At 43.8% G+C, this 21,117-nt stretch overlaps 2 protein-coding genes across 2 annotated transcripts; both read left to right on the top strand.

Annotated features, from left to right (window-relative positions):
* Window positions 1-9,636: 9,636 nt before the first annotated feature.
* LOC127298151 (uncharacterized) lies at window positions 9,637-10,730 on the top strand. Its single transcript, XM_051328094.2, has one exon. It carries the CDS (start codon window positions 9,685-9,687, stop codon window positions 10,390-10,392), a length of 708 nt encoding a protein of 235 aa, XP_051184054.1. The 5' UTR covers window positions 9,637-9,684; the 3' UTR covers window positions 10,393-10,730.
* Window positions 10,731-13,734: 3,004 nt separating this feature from the next.
* On the top strand, window positions 13,735-14,938 carry LOC127301508 (uncharacterized). The gene has a single exon (XM_051331765.2). It carries the CDS (start codon window positions 13,851-13,853, stop codon window positions 14,730-14,732), a length of 882 nt encoding a protein of 293 aa, XP_051187725.1. The 5' UTR covers window positions 13,735-13,850; the 3' UTR covers window positions 14,733-14,938.
* The last annotated feature ends 6,179 nt before the right edge of the window (window positions 14,939-21,117 follow it).

Below are 21,117 nucleotides of genomic sequence, written 5' to 3'. Positions count from 1 at the left end.
TATTGGCGCTCTGTTGTACATTACCTACCTGCCACCATCGCACAATCCACATCTTGATGCGCTAAGCTAGCAGAGACAGAGACAAGTAAGTTTATTTACCATCTGCGGCAAAGAATTGCTAACATAAGGACGATTAGAATTTCTGCTAGACTTAGCACCATGTCCAAGTAAAAAATATATTAATTTAACTCGTATATATGTTACTGAATATATAAATAATAGGCTTAGAATGTGAACGCATGCGAGAAGGTGCGGTGGAGAGGACCAAGGAGAAATGATGATAGTGAGGACAAAGCGTCTAAAAACCTGAGAATATGAAATGGCTGACATATCTCGACCATTTTAAGACGTGACAAATAAAAATACTACCTCCTATCACTTTTAATCGACGCGGGTAATAAGTAAAACATGCTAGCCATCTTTACAACCGCACGTCAATTTAATTGGATCGAACGTCCTACTACAACTAAATCGTCATTCTTCGGCGGGAAGCGTCAGCGTACTAACATACATCATCAAGTCCAGGCCCCTGGACAGATTCAACTATACTAATCAACTACTAACTAAATTAAGTAAGGGGCGGATTTACCGTATGGGCACCCTGGGCACGTGCCCAGGCTCAGTTCCGCCATGAACATGAAGCCTAGCGAGCTTCTATAGCGATTAAGATCGCTCGAATAGAGAGAAACCCTCGTCTAAAGCTGAAAAAGACGAACTATTCTTCAATTGGGCTAGGGAAGCCGTTTCCTAGGTAGCTGCTTGGGCCGCGTTACTTAGCAACAGCAAGCAGGCTTGATACATTCTTGGGCCTCTCGTTGGGTTACATAGAGCCATGGAGGCTAGTATTTGTGTTTGCTTTGTGGAGGCAGTGCCAGCGGTTGATCAACGCCCTTCTCTGGCAGCTGGCTATTAGCAGTTTGCGGTTGCACTTGTCCAGATTATGTGAAGAAAATCAATGATAAAAATACACTATTGCCTATAATCGAGAAAATTTTGCACGTCAGAATCATTTTCGGGTTAGACAAATTTGTATCACATATGGGCTAGTGTGATTTTTTCTATAGTACACTAATTAGCAGAAGAATGAAGAGGCCACCGCCCTCTAGCTTGGTACCCGATTTTTTTTCTTTACTTTTGCTAATTAGTGTAGTTCATTTAGTTAGTTGATTTATTGTAGTTCATTTAGTTACTCCCTCTGATCTAAACTTTTTGTCATAAATTTAGCTAAATTGTTGCCTAAATCTACTAGAGGGTGGCACTGACAGGTTCGAAGGACGCGACGGGCAGTGATGGAAGAGCAAGACGGGGCGGTGTCGAGAGTGTGTGGTGGCACACGGGATAGAAGACACGAGCGAGAGGAGGTGGTCGACAGATTTTATAATGTTTGTATAGGCACCACACCAGTAGGGATGAAAATGGAGCGACAACGGATGGAACTGAGTAGTGCCACATTTGTTTTCATATTTTTTGCGGAAACAAAAAAAAATGAGCTAGATATTGTCGGAATCAGATATGAACCGAACCGGTGCGGATACGCAACGATGTAGATGTTTGCCAGAACTAAAAAATGTCCTTGAATAATGCAGAAAAAATCTCAAGCATTCATGCGAATCACCATCTTGTTCCCTAATTCTAGTGTGGTGCTGGATTTACTAATGAATTGGGAATGACCGAACTATGGAAGCCTCCTCAAATGCATGAGATTAAATGGCCCTTGTTTTGGGATGAGCCTTTTTGGAATTGCACCTTGACAAGGATAGGTAATGGGAGTATTGGATTGAGTCATGCACATCAAACCTAAAACAAAAATTTCGTTTTTAGACCGAAACGAAAATTCCACATCTCTTTCGCCGGAAAACGATGGTTCATTTCTGTTTCCGTCAAATATTTTTCATTTCCATTTCTGCTTTACAAAATTCCTTTATCATTTTCAAATTTCCATTCTACTTCCATTTGTTGGCGGAAAAGGCGGATACTTTCCGCTCCATTTTCATTCTTTTGTGTGCTTTTATGGATAAAGGTATTTTTTTTTTGAAATACCATATATATTAAGCCAGCAAGCCGCCTCATTAAAAACCTTCCAGTCCCCTTAGGTACCCTGGTAAGGAAAAGAGTGCGTCTGGAACTTGCTGCTTCAATCAAAGTATAGTTACATCGTTTAAAAGCCTACCAAGAATAAAATCAGGGGGTTCATCGACCCAATTACAAGAGACTTTGCTACTAAAACAAGCCCTAGCTAAATCATGAGCTGCCTCATTTGCTTCCCTTGGACAGTATTGGAACTGAACACCTCCAATAAGCGCGGCGAGATCAACACAATCCGCAAAGATAGCCGACGATTGTCCCCACCAAGTAGCTTCTCCTGTACACGCCTCCACTGTATCTAAAGAATCAGACTCTATTTGGATGTTATTGCACCCCAATCTACTTGCAAGATCAAGACCCTCCTTCATGGCCAACGCCTCAGCCGCCGCCGCCGATGCAATATTAGGCAAGTAGATCGATGATGCCGCAACAAACTTTCCTTCGTAATCTCTAAGAATGGCACCTACCGACCCTGTATGAGAATCTGAATGAAAAGAACCGTCAACATTTACCTTAGTAATCCTCGGTGGCGGTCTAGACCATCGAACCCTCTGAGTAGTTGTCTTGCTCTGGGCCTTTGCAGCATTAGCAGCAATAGAGAGGATAGAGAATTTGCACTTGAACATTGGCGGAACTTGTTCATCATGTGTGCGTTGTCGACGGATCCACCAGAGGTACCAACTTCCAACAGCAATAACTTCCTTCATTCCTAGATCAATTCCAGGCATAGAGGTATCTTGTCTCCTGAACAAAAATTCAAGGACTGCAGAACCTGAGCGATCTTCCTCTAGGGCTTCTTCCATGATTTGGGATATACCTAGGGAACACCAAAGAGATCGAGCAGTAGGACATGTAAAAACAAGATGCAGTACATCTTCCGCTGCTTGATTACAGATAGGACATCCACCATTCGTTCCAACATGCCGATTTGCCAAAATTGATTTGAGTGGCAGTATTCCATGCAGTGCTCGCCAAACGAAGATTTTAACTTTACTAGGTACCTTGAGCTTCCAAATAATTTTCCAAATCGGGTTATTAACTGATGAACCTGGGAGAGATAACTGAGATGTCCTGGGACCAAATTGGTGTCTCCACTGGAGATGGTATCCAGACCTGACCGCATACTGACCATGTTTGGTGAAATTCCAGGCAATGAAGTCCTCAAAACCTTGATTGTTCAGGGGTATCTCCAGTATACGGTTTACATCCACTATATTAAAAAGTTCATTTAGTCTCTCTTCATTCCATGTGCCGCTGTTTGGGATAATGAGATCAACCACCTTTGTATATATACTGTCACCTCTCGGGGTCATTATTTTCCTGTCAGGACTAGACGGAATCCATGGGTCAGTATAAATATTTATCTTCTCTCCGTCGCCAACTCTCCATATATAACCCCTTTTAAAGGTAGTCATCCCAGCTAAAATGCTCTGCCATGTAAAAGAAGAACCTGACTTAGGCCCTGCCTTTAAAATATCACCATTGGGATAGTACTTTGATCTCAACACTTGGGCACATAGAGAATTTGGCTCGTTTAATAACCTCCAAACTTGTTTAGCCAACATGGCCAGATTAAAAGAATGAAAATCCCTAAATCCCATGCCTCCCTCATTTTTTGGATAGCACAATTTCCACCATGCTAGCCAATGCATTTTCTTACTATTTTCATCATCACCCCACCAGAATTGAGCTATAGCATCTGTCATTTTCTTACACACTCCAATCTGACCACCAAAAGTAAAATGAACCACTATAGTGACATTTAGACATTTTCATCCATTATTCCAACAAGAATCACACATCAATACTTTGGCAGAATATAGCAGAGCGCATCAAGGGTTTCCCCCCGATCCAGACCCGAACCCACGGCCCTCACCAAACCCTAAGCCAGATCCATTCCCTGAGCCCCGCCCATACCCGCCGCCCTCACCATATCCAGAACCCGACCCAGACCCAGCGCCACCTCCACTGCCATATCCCTGCCCTCCACCCGACCCAGCCCCAGACCCAGCCGAGGACCCAGCCCCTGACCCATTCGATCCGGCACTCGATCCAGCACTAGACCCTGCGGAGGAACTAGCCCCTCCAACAGAAACCGAGCCAGATCTTGACGTAGAGGTAGAACCTGCTCCAGCCACGGAGCCAGAGCCAGAGCCCGATCCAGAAGCAGACACCCCTCCTGTGCCCACTCCGAGCCCCAGCCCTAGGCCGAGCCCTAGCCCGGCGCCCTGCCCGCCGCCCAGGTCAATGCCGAGCTCCATCCTGGCCACCGGGCGGCTCTCCACCATGACACCGGGCAGCGAGCACCCGACAGCCACCAGAAGCAAGGCGGCCGCGAGCACGCTCACCCTGCAGCTTGTCATCTTCAATCACGCCTACCTGCTAGCTAATGGCTGATCACGGCTGTACACCAATGTCGATCAGGCTCTCAGCTGGTTGCCTAACTTGGGGTGCGGGACGAATGGAAGATCAATCGCAGCTGTTGTTTATATAGGGGATGGTGAGTGCGCAAGGCCAGGAGGAACCGGACGCGATCGCGTGATCGTGTCGTCTTGGCAGTGGGCGTGCAACTGCCAAGCGCGATCGGCCGGGCAAGGGGTGGTGGTGTAGGTACGTGCATGATTTGATAGGGTTTAGTGGGGTGATCTAAGTGGTTGGATGGATGCTGCACGCATGTGATGTGCCACAAGCGCATGCTAGCAGACGATCGATATTGTTGGTGGGAGTGGGACGGTCGCCGATCGAAAGTTCGAGAGTCTTTCGTGCTTCCCTCGTGCAGTATCAATTAGTTATCATCAGTTGGTCTCTATGTTAGTTAACTAGATGATTCCCCGCGCCTTGCTGCGGGATGTTTGGTGAATGAATTTCAAAGAAATATGTCAACTTTTTTTATGGTTTGCATCACCTAGTACTCCGTATATTCCAAGTATCCATAGATGGCCTCCATGTTTTTTTAATCCTAAAGATAAATCAAGGAACACAATGGAACGATTCCCTCAAGTTATTACATAATAAATATATCGGTTTTAAGGAAAATGACCAAATGCTTTGATATCATTTGTTTTTGGTGAGAAAAGAATGCTTGTTAAGTTGTTATCTAGAAATATGACTAAATGCTCTGATACCGTAGTGTTAGATAGAAATATGCATTTTTTTTCCCCTTAAAACATGTTAAGAGGCAATATGTGTGACATGGAACTTTTGGTAATATTAAAATATTAGGGGTGGATACTAAAATATTAGAAATGATTAAAAAAATATACTTTATAATATGTTATTAATTCTATAATTGTAGCCGTTAGGTTTTCCACCTTATGTTAATATTCTTAGGACCCATATATGAAGTGCTAGCAACAAAATATTTGGTGAACCCTCTGATCTTCAAGGTTAAAATGGGTTCATTCTGCTCAACTGTAAGCATTTGTATTACATATTTATGTGCTGGAAGACAGGTATAATGCATGAAGAAACTCGGTAGACCATTCTGGTAGTATAGTTCACTTTTAGGTAGTACCTGCAATACAGAACAACAAAATGAGAATTGAAAGCAATCTTCGGTATGGAGATGAAATAAACAACCGGTAGAAGAAGTACTTTGTAACCACCAACAAAAAAATGCTCTCAACAGCTACTTACCCACTTCTTGTGAAATTATAATTTGGTTACTACCTGATAGGATCTGAATTTTTTCTGAACACTGTACTATCCAAGTATCCCGCACGTGGAAAAGGAAATGAACATACCTGTCCATGTCTGACAGTCAAAGGCTGCTTTATTGCATCTGATTGCTTAACACACATATCAACAAACATATCATAGTTCCAGGAACCCTGTAATTTGGGTCGGCCACCCAGAGAGATAGAGAGAGATCGACACTCATTGGAGAGCAAACATGTATCCTTTAGACGGCAAGATGGCGAGGAGGAAGTAAATCGAGAGGGGTTGGAGGTGGACTGGAGGACAGAAATGGAGAAGTTAACAATATAACAATGAAAAGATAAAGAAATCTGGTGGGATATATAGAGGAGAGAAGGCAAAAGGTCCAACTGGGCAGCAGACTGTCACTGACTCACCGTCTGGCATGTCCGTAAGCCACTCAAATCATTCATTCAATGAAAGTGGAGGCTGACGTTTCTAGAATTTAAGCCACACGAATCATTGTTTAGCGGAAGTGAACTCAGAAAATAATACAAAGTAGGATGATGTGGAAATGCATGACATGGAACTTTTACTGAGTGGATGTCTTGCATGTTAAGAGGCCCACCCGATGACTTGGATAGCTTGCATGTTGAGAGAATTCCTTTAGTGGGTTGCTCCAATTTAGATATTATAGATTACGTAAACTTTGCAGAGCCGGAGTGATCTCCTGAGATATATCAAGGGGATGCAAGCACCAGGAACTAATAGGACCTGGATTTGATGTGTACAAAAAAATTCCAGCTATCCATGTGTCCACTCGTAGTTAAGGTATGGAAATGTGCTATTTGGAAACATGTGAACTTAGTTGAGATAAGAGTATGTGCATGATATGCTTGTCTTAGCGAGTGGTGCACCAGCGATGATGATATGAAAGTAAAGCTAAAGTAGACTCGAATTTGCTTTGGATTGGACACTCTGCTCTGCACGCGCAATAGTGTCTGTGATGGAGAGTGCTTCCTCTTGTCTACGAGCCAAGGAAAATAATCATGTTTTGGGTTGCTCAAAATGTTGGTAGCAAAGAATATTTGAGTTTCAAATTTAATTTTCCCTGATGTTTCAAACATATTTCAGCAACTATGTACGATTATTAGGATGATTACGACGTGGTCAATTTATTTTTTGGATAAATGTTGGATGTAGATGCACTGTAGCCCTAACGCAGCCCATATATAGCTTACAATTTATGAAATCTCAAATTTTATCTATGGTGGCAGCTTGGGACGGCTTGGGGGTAAAATTTTAGTTCACATTACTAGTTGGAAGGGAGTTGAAGTGGTTCATCAGGTGAGCTCTTCCCACCTACTAATGGCTCCTTTGATTTGAAGGAAACGTGAAAAAAATGTACAAGATTATGAAATTTTCCTGAGGTGCTACTGTTCACTACTTTGATTCAAAGGAAATGTGCAAATGAAAACTGGAGGAATTTTTTCCTTTGGGTCTCACTTTCAAGGCAAACCTTAGAGGAAACAAAAAAAAATCCACTCAGACCTCATGCTTTGATTCCTATGCACAAGGAACGAGGAAAGTTTTGCACTTTCCATCCTTTTCTATTCCTATAGGTTTCCTAATCCTTTGAGTTAATTTTCTATCGTATGAATCGCAGAGGCCCTAAGTCAACCCCTGCCCCTATCCAGGGTTCTGAGGCGCCTGCAATGTGCCCGACAACACCAATGCTAGTGAGAGGAGAAGAGGTTCATACACACACCTCCTCCGCCGCCTTGCCATGCATCGCACGCGTAGTGCTTGAATCGAGTTCGAAACCGGTTTTGTGGAAGACTAACTTTTTATTCGGTGCCTTGGTTTGGCATGTACGTGTCAACAAGTGTGTGCATGCTTATCACGTACCTAGCTCCGAGACTCTTTCTCTGGCACTGCATGTCGGTTCGATCGGTGTTAGGCGCCTCCACCTCGCAAGATATATGGAGGCGAGACAAATAACAGATCATGTGTGGGTTTTCCACTCTCATATCTGTCTCTCTCACTCTTCGTGTGTTCCTTTTGGTGATATATCCTCTAGGCTTCCCCACTTGTCCGGTTGTCCGCATTCCTCTCCTCGAGCGAAAGGTATTCCCATGCAATCGCTGTTCCCGGAGACTGCATGCACGTAAATTTGGGAGAGCAGAGCTCCGAAAGCCTATCTGCTAAGATCCTGCACAGGCAGGCGGCCGGTAAGGTTTTTTAGGCGCTTCTTGACATGACTGCTTGCTGCTATTCGAGTTCTTCGTTATTGGCTTACACTTGACATATGTAATTCGGTGACCCCAACAATACCAACGGTGACCTCAACAATGAAGTTGGTGATGCGACCTTACCAATCGCAATGTACGCGTTCATCCCCACTTACCTTGCACTACTTGTTGTTCCATAGGCAGATCTGGTAGATATACTCAGTCTTAGGCATCTGGTTAAATCGGCTAGTGCTTGTGTGATATTTCTCTTTCGATAATTAAACTCACTTAAAAATTACCTACTAACGTAATTATAAAGAGACCTCGCTCGTCCTGTATGCCCCATGCATGATTGATTTACCTAGATAAAGAATCACTACGAGAAAAAAAGGCATTGTTGTGCGGCGCGTCGTTGTCGTGCGCATGCGCACGGCAAAGAAGTCTTTGCCGTGCGATGACACGAAACCGCACGGCAAAGAATGGCGGCATGGCAAAGAATGAAGAATAACACATGGCAAAGACCTCTGGACGGCAAAGACCCCCAGGACGCACGGTAAAGAAAATGTGGACGGAAAAGTCGTATCAAGGTGCATGGCAAAGCCACCGAACACGGCAAAGCACAAAAGGCATCACCGTGCATGCCTTCGCCTAGTGTTTTTAACAAACGCACGGCAAAGAAGCCTTTACCTAGTGTAAGCGCACGGCAAAGAAGTAAAAAATGGATTTCTTCTCATCTCAAAAGGCGTGGCGTGATATAGTTATCAACAAACGAACACTTATTCCAGTGGCAAGGTTGCACGCTTTCTCTACTCTGCATCTTAGGTTCGAATCCAGATAGGAAAGCATGTTTAGCACACGACAAAGAAACGACCTTTACCGTGTGACATCGCACGGCAAAACCTTTGTCATGCAACGCTGCCACGCTGGCGAGTCACACGGCAAAAAAGCCTTTGCCGTCAGTATCATTGCCGAACTTTTGCCGTGCGGCGATCGCACGGCAAAGACTTTACCGTGCATATACTTATTTTCCCGTAGCGAAGGTGCGATGATAATGCCTGGTCGTGTGGATAGTGGAAAGGAATCGAACCAAGCGTTTATGTCGTCGACATACAGCCATACAGGCACACCCGGGCTCTACACGTAGTTCATACAGTACTGACTACTGATCGAACTGCCAGCGGTCAAATAGTCACCACTCACCACTCGTTCAGAACAAACTTTTTCTCGCCGCTAAATAAGCGCTGACCACTTTCTTGGCGGCCGGGCGCATGCAGCTGCATGCCGCAGCAACCAGGAGCGCCAGCTTTTTCTGCGCACCGAGGCGATCGATCGAGGCCATCGGCCTCACGAATTTCTCAAGCCGGGACGTGTCGCGCAGCCGCAGATCGATGGTACACCTAAGCTGACGAATAGCTCACCGGCAGCAACTAATCCCCGCCGCCCACTACACGCCGGCCGGGAGCCACGATCGCTTGCAGTGTTGTGCTGCGCGTTGAATTCTCAGCTAAAGGCACGGATCCTGGCCACACATGCGCGGAAGCTAATCTGGAGCGAACACGCGCGAGCTTCAACCCCAACACTTCACGATCGTCGCTCTCGGGTGTCAAAGCAGCCTCTCGCTCTCGTCGACCTATAAATCCGATCCCACGTAGTTTGTCAAACTCTCATCGCTCACGTACTGGATCACTACTGCTGCTACTCACTGATTAACTGTTGGGATAGACAGGGCAATATGGTTTGCATTAAGCCCATTGCTTTTGTGCTTGCAGTTATGGCTGCTGCGTTGCTTGCCCCGGTGGGTGAGAGCCGCTATGCTCGGAAGGACCTTGGTCTCAACCTGGGACTTGGAGGGCTTGGAGTTGGTATCGGCTTGGGCGCGGGAGTAGGCGTGGGTGGTTCCGGTTCTGGTTCGGGCTCAGGGTCAGGGTCAGGCTCGGGCTCGGCATCAGGATCAGGGTCAGGGTCAGGCTCGGGCTCGGGTTCAGGAGGTCTAGGTCTCGGACTGGGTGTTGGGGTTGGTGTTGGTCTAGGTGGTGGCGGCTCTAGTTCATCTTCCGGATCGGGTTCAGCATCTGCCTCTGGCTCAGGATCAGCTTCAGGCTCTTCTGGATCAGCATCAGCTTCAGGGTCAGGCTCCGCTTCATCCTCGGGAGGGGGTGGGCTTGGGCTCGGACTTGGACTTGGACTTGGCGTCGGATTAGGTGGTGGCTCTAGCTCGAGTTCGGGGGCTGGCTCTGCTTCGTCTTCTGGCTCTGGGTCGAGAAGTGGCTCAAGCGCTGGATCTTCAGCCGGATCAAGCGCAGGGTCCTCCGCGGGATCCAATGCTGGGTCATTTGCTGGATCTAGTGCAGGTTCTGGTGCCGGTACAAATGCAAGTTCAAGCGCAGGCTCTAGTGCCGGATCAAGTGCAGGTGCCGGAAATGTGCAAGGCCGCCATTGAAGCGGACTAGGGGGAAAGCCCCAACCTAAATATACAACATAAATTATAGTACGAATTAAAGGTTTTCTAAGATTTATTTAAATTTAGATGTATGATACATCTAAATTTTAACAAATCTCAGACAATCTTCGTGGGATAGAGGGAGTATATGGTTTTGGACTATGGAGAAGGGCAATGGCAATATACGGAGACTGCTTTATTTAATATGTTGTGAATAAAGTATCCTAGATGAATCTTAATTAAATATCATTTGTGGTTTCTCTGCTCTGAAATTCTATTCTCATGCTTAGCGCTCCCTGTGCAGTGCATTATGTAACAAGTTTTGCTTGAATACAAAAATTACGTCCTTAATCTAGCTACCTACATGAAGTGAAGATCTTTGTTTGAATTTTTTTTGAAGGATCAAGTGAAGCATATGAGAGCATGTTCAATGCATGGACGCATAGTTAAATAAAAAAAAACTTACCTGCGGCCGGCTGCCCGCCTAGTTGTAACGGCAAGTTTTACTATTTATAAATATTTTTTACATTGTAAAGAAAGAGTCCCAGAAGATCATATCTACCACATAATAGAGTAGCAATAACCATACAAAAGTAGAAAATTCTACCTGTGATAAATAGATTGAGCTAGCTACAACCACCAATAATCGGTGATAACTTTCATATATGCATATGAAAGTTAAGGCAACAATTGTCGGATTTGTTAATTTTCAATTGAGTGAGAATTAAGTTAGTGCTCAGTTAGATCCAAATTTTTTGGATTTGCATTGTGATTCATGCTAGAGACAATTTACAAGTGGGTTGCAACTATTTTTCCAATTCCAAGTGAACTGCAACTGAGACAAGCAAAAATAAAACTAGTTCACGCAGTACAAAATGGTGTGATGATTTAACTTGGCTGAGAATTTAGCTAATTCCCAATGGACTGAAAGATAGATGCACTCAATAATAAAACTCTCTCCACTTGGGCTTATAAGGCCTAAATATCTTGTCTTAAGTCAGACACGTTTAACTTTGATCTAGTTAAATGAAAAATACCTATAATGCTTATACATTATGCACACATATTTTATGATAGATCTAGTGATGTTGATTTAGTATTGTAGTTGTTAGTTATATTTTTCTATAAACTTGGTCATACCTGAAAAGATTTGACTTAAGACAAGATAAGTATGTCTTACAACCTGGATTTGTAACTAGTGGTGTCCGCATTTCATGCTGCCATAGTCTTTTGAGTGCTAAAATATATTAAGAACCAACCTGTGTGGTTTGATGGTTACGAGGGGTAGTGGTATCTCTAGCCCACCAAAGATCAAACCCCATGTTTAACACTTTGGTGGCTCATTTGTCAAATAACATACCCCGTGCAATGAAGTTAGGGGTAATACTTCACTCATCTCCTAGTAATATATCGAATATGACTAGGAACATCAAGGATAGTGATACAAAATGAACAATCATTATACTTTCTATTTTTTTTAGAAGAGAAACATGCGGATGAGGGACAAAAAAAAGCCAACAATTCTTGATCACGCCAATGGAATGTCCATTGACCTTTCGGAGGAAGGGTGCCATGTGTCGGAGGAGACCCTAGACCCTCCTGTCTGTGCAGGGTGTATAAAAAAAGAAAAAGTCCAGCCGAAAGTGATTCGCATGAGTGTGAGGATTAGTAAAAGAAAATCATTTCTCAATGAAATAATTTTTTTTTGGAATAGTAGAGGTTTTAGGGATACGGCTAAACATTGTTTTTGTAAACGAAAATCATTCGAAACTGATAGAGATAATTTTTCGGCACCATTTTAAATCATATCTCTAGAGGTTTTAACGGTATTGTGCTCCACCAATTGGGAGATCGGGGGCATTTTATTTAGTATTAGTGATGATACCCTTCGGTCCAAAAAATTATTACTGGAGATAGATATGTTAAATTCTAGAGAAAAACCCTAATTTAGTCTATGAAGTTGCCCCGGATGTGTGTTTTGGTCACGAAGTTGTCCCGCGCGAGTGTTTTGGTCACTCTGTTACAACGGCTGTTAATTTGCTGGTGTGGCCAATTGTTTTTTGCAAATCGGCCCCTAAAATTTTATTTTTTCTGATTTTCTAGTTCTATGTTTGATTTTTAGGGGGCAATTTGCAAAAACACAATTGGTCACTTCAGCAAATTAACAACGGATGTGACGGAATGACCAAAACGCTCGTGCGGGGCAACTTTTTGACCTACAATTCATGGTTTACAAGCCGTGTTCAAACCGCACATCCGGGGCAACTTCACTAAATTGGATATTTTCTCTATTCTATGTTACTTCAAAGAGCGACAATTTTAATTGGGTTATGATAGCTGTTTATGGGGCCGCTCGAGATGAGAAGAAACCAGAGTTTCTTTCCGAGTATGATTGTTTGGATCTAGGAAGAAAGATTTATTGGCAATAAAAAATTCATTTTAGTTGCCGTGGACCTACTCAAAGAAATTTCCGAGTAGTACTTCGTTTAGATCTAGGAAGAAAGCATTTATTGGCAATAAAAAAATTCATTTTAGTTGTCGTGGTAGAAAAAGAAGGTTTCTTTGAAATGGTAGCTAAAGAGTGAGCTTCTATTTCTGAAGATCCTAACGCCATGGAGATTTGGTAAAATAAAATTTCACATTAAAAAAAGGAGTGACAAGTGTACCTTTTCATTCCACATATACATATGCTATGTATTTAGCGTATTATTGATATACTTAATTCTAATTCGAAAATGTTAGGAGAACTCCTTTCGTGCCTTTTAAGTGTACGTGAAGCCGATCCGTTGAGTCATTACCGCCAGCGAAAGAGGCGTGTTCAACCCACTGTAAATCTCACCACTCAACATTGAAGATGCAAAGTTTCAAAGATTGAAGTTAGCTACAATGTCGACAATATGTATTCCTGCGGATGAAAAGGGCCAGCACTACTGCACTAGCTAGCTGGACGATAAGGCTCTCGCGTCCACTACTGGCTAATCATCATGCATCCAGCTAAAACGATAAAACGGCGGAGCTTCTGGAATTTCTCATCAACCACGAGCTACTCCATTATAACATGTCCCTATTCAGAGTGCAACAACTATATATTCCTTCTCACCTAGTGCTAGTATCATCTGCATGCAACGGCACTCAACGTGTCATTCTGCTGCGCTACGAGGGCCCATGTCTTCGTACCTTTTTCACCGTCGTCGCTCGCCTCACCACAACACACCACTAGTCGAGCGAATTAGGCCGTCCAATAGGCAATAGCCACAGCCACAAGTTCTTGCCAGCAGGAACAGGAAGCCAGACAATGTTTTTCAAAACCCACTTCTGGACCCTATAAATACCACTATCCTCAGTGTTTGCATACCAAGGACAAGGAGTTGCAAGTCTTAGAGAGCTGTAGACAAGAAAGCAAGCTAGCATATAGATATTTGAATCACATCGAAGCAATACCTAGTTCTTCCACCACAATGTCACACATGAAGACCATTTCCCTTGGCATTGTTGTCCTTGCTGCGCTTGTTTTTGCGTCGGAGGGTCGCATAGCTCGCAAGGACCTAGGGATAAACCTTGGTGGTGGAGGAGGCCTGGGAATCGATACAGGGATTAACATTGGCATAGGTGGGGGTGTTAGTGGTGGCGGGTCTGGCTCAGCATCGGGGTCAGGTTCCGCGTCTGGATCGGGCTCAGGGTCAGCCTCGGGTTCCGGGTCTGGCTCGGGATCTGGCTCTGGTGCCGCATCATCTGCGGGTTCGGGTGCCATTTCTGGTGGAGGCTCCTATGCTGGGTCTGGTGCAGGCTCAGGTTCAGGTGGGGCCTCCGGCTCAGGTGCTGGTTCAGGCTCAGGTGGAGGCTCCGGTGGTGGTGGTGGTTCAGGCTCGGGTGGAGGCTCAGGTGCTGGTTCAGGCTCAGGCTCAGGTGGAGGCTCCGGTTACGGTCAAGGGCAGGGAAAAGGCGAAGGCCAGGGCCAAGGGTCTGGTTATGGGCAAGGTTTTGGCTCAGGCCATGGACAAGGTTCAGGCTCTGGTTCAGGTTATGGTGAGGGGCATGGTGAAGGCTATGGACAAGGTTCCGGGTCTGGCTATGGACAAGGTTCAGGTTATGGCGAGGGGCATGGTGAAGGCTATGGTCAAGGAAATGGCGCGGGGTCAGGATATGGTGAGGGCCATGGCGAAGGTTATGGTCAAGGAAACGGCTTCGGACAAGGATCTGGGTATGGTGAAGGTCACGGGCAAGGCTCTGGTTCTGGATCGGGCTATGGTGAAGGCTCTGGAAGTGGACATGGAAATGGTGCTGGTTCGGGCTACGGAGAGGGTCATGGCTCTGGGTATGGCTCTGGACATGGTAAATGATTGAGAATGTGGGCTATTGAAGTATTAATAATGTATGGTAGTGTGAAGTTTTATACTTACACTTGGACGTCATGTATGTGTGTTTCTTCAGTTCTCTATCGAATTGAGTCACTCAACTAGTGGAAGGTCAAATGTATAATCGTACCATCTATGTTATTTTCTTTGAATAAATTTATATGATGAATAACTAACTATTATTTGGATTAGTGCAGCGTTGCATGTTACATTTTGATACATTTTCCTTCCATTAAAGAATCAACTTAAGTATAATCTTTGTGCTAATCAAGACATGGTGAGATGTCACATCGCAAAGTAGAAATCATCAATATTAAAACAACCCTCGATGGTTCTACACATGTCACCATCTAATTTGCTAAACATGATAAAACACACATCTGGTGAAGATCATATTATGATTGTTTTTTTTAAGAGCATATGTGAGTCACTCTTTATACGAATGGTGATTTGACACACACACTAGTAGAAAAAAAGCCTTCCATACGACCTCTTTAGTCCCAAAATATTCGAACCGCGACTAATGGGGTCTTTAGTCGCGGTTCTGCAGGTGAACCGACACTAATGCTCCACCAACCGGGAATAAAGGGCTATGGTGGGCTGCGGCCAGCGTAGACCTCTTTACTCCCGGTTGGTGTTACCAACCGGGACTAAAGGTTGGTGTCCCCAATCGGGACTAAAGATTTTTCCTAGTTTTTTACCCCCCACGCATCCTTCCCATCCCCCCCCCCCCCCCCCCCTTGATCGCTTTTTTTTGCTTTGTAAAATACAAAAGAAAATGATAGAAAATTCAAAAAATAAAATGTTTTCAGATTCTTCTATGTTATGCAACCTACTATTCGATGAAATTAAGAAATTCGAATTTTCACTTTTTTCGGAAAAAAGGTTTGAAAAATGGTAAAACCGCATTAACTTTTTCATACGACGTCAGAAGAAAACGTATAATATATCAGAATCATCGTGGGAAAAAGTTACATCCGAATTCACTAGGGTTTAGCAGGTTAGCCAAATTTTAGATTCTCAAAATTCCAAATGAAAATACGAAAGCAGGAAGATTTTAGTTTTTGCTATAAATTATGGATTTTATATTTTTTTGTAAAAAAATTAAAATTAATAATTGCATCCTGCATAAAGATTACTATTAATTTGACCCAATTTTTAGATTTCAAATTTTTAGGTTTTAGGTTTGGCAAAAAAACTATTTAAAAAATAAAAAAATAATACAAATTAAAAAGTTAATGTTTATTTATTTATTCAAGATTATTATTACATCATTACTTTTGTTTATTAAAAGAATTATTTGAAATTCAAACAATTAAGAAATGTGACATCGACCAACATGTTAATAGGATTGATATGATACTAGTATCACATACATGCGCGCGAAGCACTTGGATGCGGGACGGGATGGAACTCGGAAGTTAAGCGCGCTAGTGCTAGAGTAGTGGGAGAATGGATGACCGAGCGGGAAGTTTGACCACGAGTAAGTAATTTGACTAGAGATAAGTGTAGTTAGAGATAGAGACTAAACTATGCAAATAACTGAAATAATAGAAATTCTGAGAAAATAGAAAAAAAATGGAGTGAAAAAAATTAGAAAAAATAAAATTAGAAAAATTCACCTGGGGAGACATTTTCACCCCGACGCACGGAACCCACGCGGATGGACCTTTAGTCCGGTTCGTAAGAAACCGGGACTAAAGGGAGGTGGCCTTTAGTCTCGACCCTTTAGTCCCGGTTGCACAACCGGGACTAAAGCCCGTTATGAACCGGGAGTAAAGGCCCTTTTTCTACTAGAGACACATCATTAAATAAGGTATAATCCCTAGTTTCCATGGCATCCATATATATGGGTTAACATGAAAGATTGTGGACAAGGTTGATTAAAGCGGGTATATTAAAACATGGGATAAATAGTAAAAACATGGCATGGATTTTTGTTATGGTTGCAACTAGAAGTCCGTTGAATATTCTGCATAATGTTTCTAACATGTGGCTGGTAACTGAAGTTGTATTGCGAGTTTTGGATTGCAGGATTTTCATACATGCTTGGATGTGGAATTTATATAATCTCAATGTTAACAAAGTTTCCTACATATGCATTTTAGATAACTCGAAATAATGGACGACCAAGACAATTAACAACTGTTTTCATTTAAACACCTCAATAGTTTCTCACATGAGAGTTGTCCTTAAAATTTAATCTGTATTTAGGTGCACCTTCTCTCTCTTCATTGTATGCTAAATTCATGTGAAACATTCAAAGAACATGTTTACCCATTCTTATGTTTTGTTTTCCGAAATGAGAAGCCACGACATTTGAATCATCATATTTCTATATTCCTGCGTTTTAGAAACCTACATGCCAAACACGAAGTTCGCGGAAATCTTTCATTTTTCCGAAAAGGAGGCATGGCTCCGACCTATAGAGATATCTTGAAGGATTCGGGTATATGGAGTTAATAAAATAGGTTTAGGGTTTTTGGTGTAGCAATTGGCTACACCTCCTTAATATATATACACGACAGGACATCCATATTACATACATACGTTATGGGCGGAATAAAACAACGCCACGTATAGACTGATTCTAACACCCACCCTCAATCTAAATTTGTACATACAAGATTTAGATTGGTTCTGAATCGGTCTATCATCTTTCGTGTAGCTAGTTTAGTAAACACATCAGCCAATGGGTCACCTGAAGAGATAAACCTCACCTCCAAAGCACTAGCCACGACTCCCTCATGCATAAAATGAGAGTCAATATCAATTTCCTTAGTACAATTATGAAACACCAGATTTGATGATAGGTAAGTCTTCCCTAAATTGTAGCACCATAATAAGGGAACAAGCTGCTGAGAAACTCGAAGCTTCTGGCTTCAACAACTCCATTAGCTATAGCCTTGTACTCTGCCTCCGTACTATACCTCGAGACAGTAGGCTGCTTCTTCGAACTCCATGAAACAAGATGTGATCCAACAAAGACTTCAAAACCTCTAGTAGATCCACGATCATCAACACATCTTGTCCAGTCTGCATCGGTAATGATGTTGATACTCACTGAAGGGGACTTTCGAATAGTCAACCATGTTGTTCAAAGTTCCCTTAGCATAGCGCAGAATGCGCTTAATAGCTGGCCAGTGTAATTTTTTAGGTTGAGAGAAGGACTACCACACCTTGTTGATAGGAAAGGAAATATTTGGCCGTGTGAGAGTGAGGTACTGAAGACCACCAACGATATTGCGGTAACGGAAAATCTTCAGCACCCAAGAAAGATCCAGCATCACGAGCAGGTGGCTCCTTAGGCACCAATGGAGTGGAAGTGTCCTTGCAATTCTCCATGCTTACTCGATGTCAAAGATCGAGCGCATACTTATATATGCTGAGACAACATCATGCCCCCAGAATTGTAAGACACTTCAAGTCCTAGAAAACAGTCAAAGATACCGAGATCCTTGATAGGGAAAGTGTCGGAGAGAGAGCGCACCAACCGATCAAAAGCAATAGGGCGAGTGATGACAATATCATCAACGTAGACCAACATGTAGATATAAGCATCACCGTAAGAAAAGATTAAGAGAGACGTGTCGGCCTTGGAAGAAACAAAACCAAGCTGATGCCCGAGGGCACTCAAACGAGCATACCAAGCTCAAGGAGACTGCTTAAGACTGTAGATAGCATGCGGACATGAGACGGATACCCGTCATCCTCAAAACCAGTTGTCTGATGCATATACACATCGTCAGACAAGAACCCATGAAGAAATGCATTACTGACATCAACCTGGCGAAGCGTCCATCCTCGAGAGACAGCAAGGGAAAGAACCAAATGAATAGTCGTCTTTGGACTGGCGCTGCTGAGTGAAACCACGAGCAACCAAATGATCCTTGTTCTTATCAACATAACCATCTGGTTTTATGCTTTGTCTTGAACACCCATTTGCTGCCAAAAATATTAATTTCGTGGAGACGCAGAACCAGAGTCCAGGTCCGTGTTTGACAAAGTGCTGAAAATTCATCAGCCATGGCTGATCTCCGGGCTGGTCCCCGAAGGGCATCGCGATGCGATGTGGGAGAAGCGAAAAATGCCCGACGACTTGGGTTGTAACACATTGGACCATGAGTGTACATATTGCCGCGATGTGTATGATCCCGGTAACGTGTGACTGTATAATGACCAGGAACATCGGTAGTAGTAGTTTCAAGTGTCACGGCTAGCTATGACCCAGCGAGTGGCGACGCGTACTATTGCGGGGTGTGGGCCAAAAGCGGCAAGCCAGGTCGACTACTGAGACGGACGGCGTGGATTGATCGATCTAGGGGAGGGAAGGCCATGCAGGGTCGGAGCTGGCAAGGCGGATTCGGGAGAGCCTAACGCGTTGGTATCAGTGCATGGCACATGCACGTCGATCGCGGGAGGCACGATACCGACCATAACGACGGGTTCTTGGAAGGAAAGAAAGCATCAATTGAAACAAAAGGATTAGTAGACATGTAAGATAAGTCATATTTGGGCATATGTTCATTCGTAGCAGGTTCGGATGAAGGAAAGTGATAGCTTCATAAAGAGTAGTAATATCGTTCTTAATGGCTGGAGTAGCATAAGGAAAAAAAGGGACTCGTCAAAAACAACGTCACGAGGAATATAAATCCGTCCCGTAAACCGATCCAGGCACTTGTAGCTTTTGTGCATGGCTCTGTATCCTAAGAACACACATAGTTTGGAGCGGAATTCGAGCTTATGTGCATTGTACTTATGGAGCCTAGGCTAGCAAGCACAACCAAAAGTACGAATAAATTTATAGTTTGGCTGAATATTGAAGCGGCGATGAATGGGTGTATCTTTGGCTAACACGGGAGCAGGCATGCAATTGATGAGATAGTATGCGATTACTAATGCTTCATCACAAAACCGTAAAGGAGTCGAGGAGTGCGCGAGGAGAGCCAAGCATGTTTCAACAAGATGACGGTGTTTGGGCTCGGCAACACCATTCAGCTGGGAGGTGTGAGGGCAGGACAATCGATGAGAGATGCCCGTACCCTGAAAATAACGATGCAGCTTATGATATTCACCCCCGAATCAGACTAAACCGCATTATTTTTTGCATCTAAAAGGAATTCAACACGAGCTGGAAAGCATAAAATACTTATTCAACGTTAGACTTGTGTTTAGCAAGATAGATCAAACAAAAACGTGAATAATTATCAATGAAGCTAACATAACACTTGTAATCACCAGAAGATGCAATAGCGGACCCCAAATAGTATAAGACAATTGATGACTCTTGGCACACGCTGGCATGCATCACAAACTGAACTAGAATTATCTGATGGCAAACAAGGAAAATTATGGTCTTAAACAATGTTGTACACTAAATGATTTGAGGGATGACCAAGAAGCTGATGCCACTGGGATGATGGGAATTTGACACTAGAGATAGCGTGGCATGACGACAGAGGTGCCAACGCATGACTATATGGAATCCGACAGAGGCCACCATGACTCCTACCGTGGAGTAGAATTTTCCTCGTGGCCTTGTGCTTAACAAAGAAAAATAACGGTGAAATTAAATAAACACGTCATTATCACAACTAAGACGATATATATCGAGAGGAGATTCTCATTAATATGTGGAACATAAAAGATGTTGTTCCAGTGTAGAGAGAAACCGGATAAAGTCGAATGACCAATATGCGAGATAGACAAACCTGTATTGTTTGCGACATGAACTTTATCCTTCTCACCATAGCGCTAATGCATGTGGAGAAGCTCGAGATCATTAGTAAAATTATCTGTCGCACCAGTGTCGATCAGCCAGTGAGAAGCATTGGGGCACTCGTGGAAGCAATGTTGCCGGCACGCTTGTAATTTTTTGTCGACGCGAAAATCCAGGTTGGAGAGGTTGCGGCACTTGTAAGCCTCATGCCCCCGGCCCAGTAGTTGCATAGCTGGCAGTGGGGGTGCTGCTTGCGGCGGCCACCATTGCCGCATCTGCCCCCATAACTACCGGTGTACTGCCCGACGTTGCCGCCACCATACCCACCAGGATGCTGCCGGTGGTCATTGCCACCGCCATACCCACCATGCTGCTGCTGGCGGTAGTCATTGCCGCGTTGGGCGGGTGGCGCTGGCAGTAGTCATTGCATAAGGAGAAAGGGAGTAGGCAGGAGTGCGCGTCTAGCTAGTGTTGATGAAGTAGCATGGCCGTGATGCAGTGTTGGCCGAGTAAGTCCACTCCGCTGCCTGAACCTGCTGCGCCTAAAGTGACTCGAACGAGAGAAGGTGCGAGTAGAATTCGGAGTACGATACCGACTTGTCGACGACGGTGAGAGACACGGCGATCAAGTTGAACGCCGGACCTAGGCCA

This window comes from Lolium perenne, chromosome 5 (assembly GCF_019359855.2).
Source record: "Lolium perenne isolate Kyuss_39 chromosome 5, Kyuss_2.0, whole genome shotgun sequence".
Classification (NCBI taxonomy): domain Eukaryota; kingdom Viridiplantae; phylum Streptophyta; class Magnoliopsida; order Poales; family Poaceae; genus Lolium; species Lolium perenne.
This window is presented reverse-complemented; position numbering and strand designations above follow the sequence as displayed.

Bases quoted from the DNA above. Each gene is read 5' to 3' on its own strand.
- LOC127298151 (XM_051328094.2), top strand. From the start codon at position 9,685: ATGGTTTGCATTAAGCCCATTGCTTTTGTGCTTGCAGTTATGGCTGCT.
- LOC127301508 (XM_051331765.2), top strand. From the start codon at position 13,851: ATGTCACACATGAAGACCATTTCCCTTGGCATTGTTGTCCTTGCTGCG.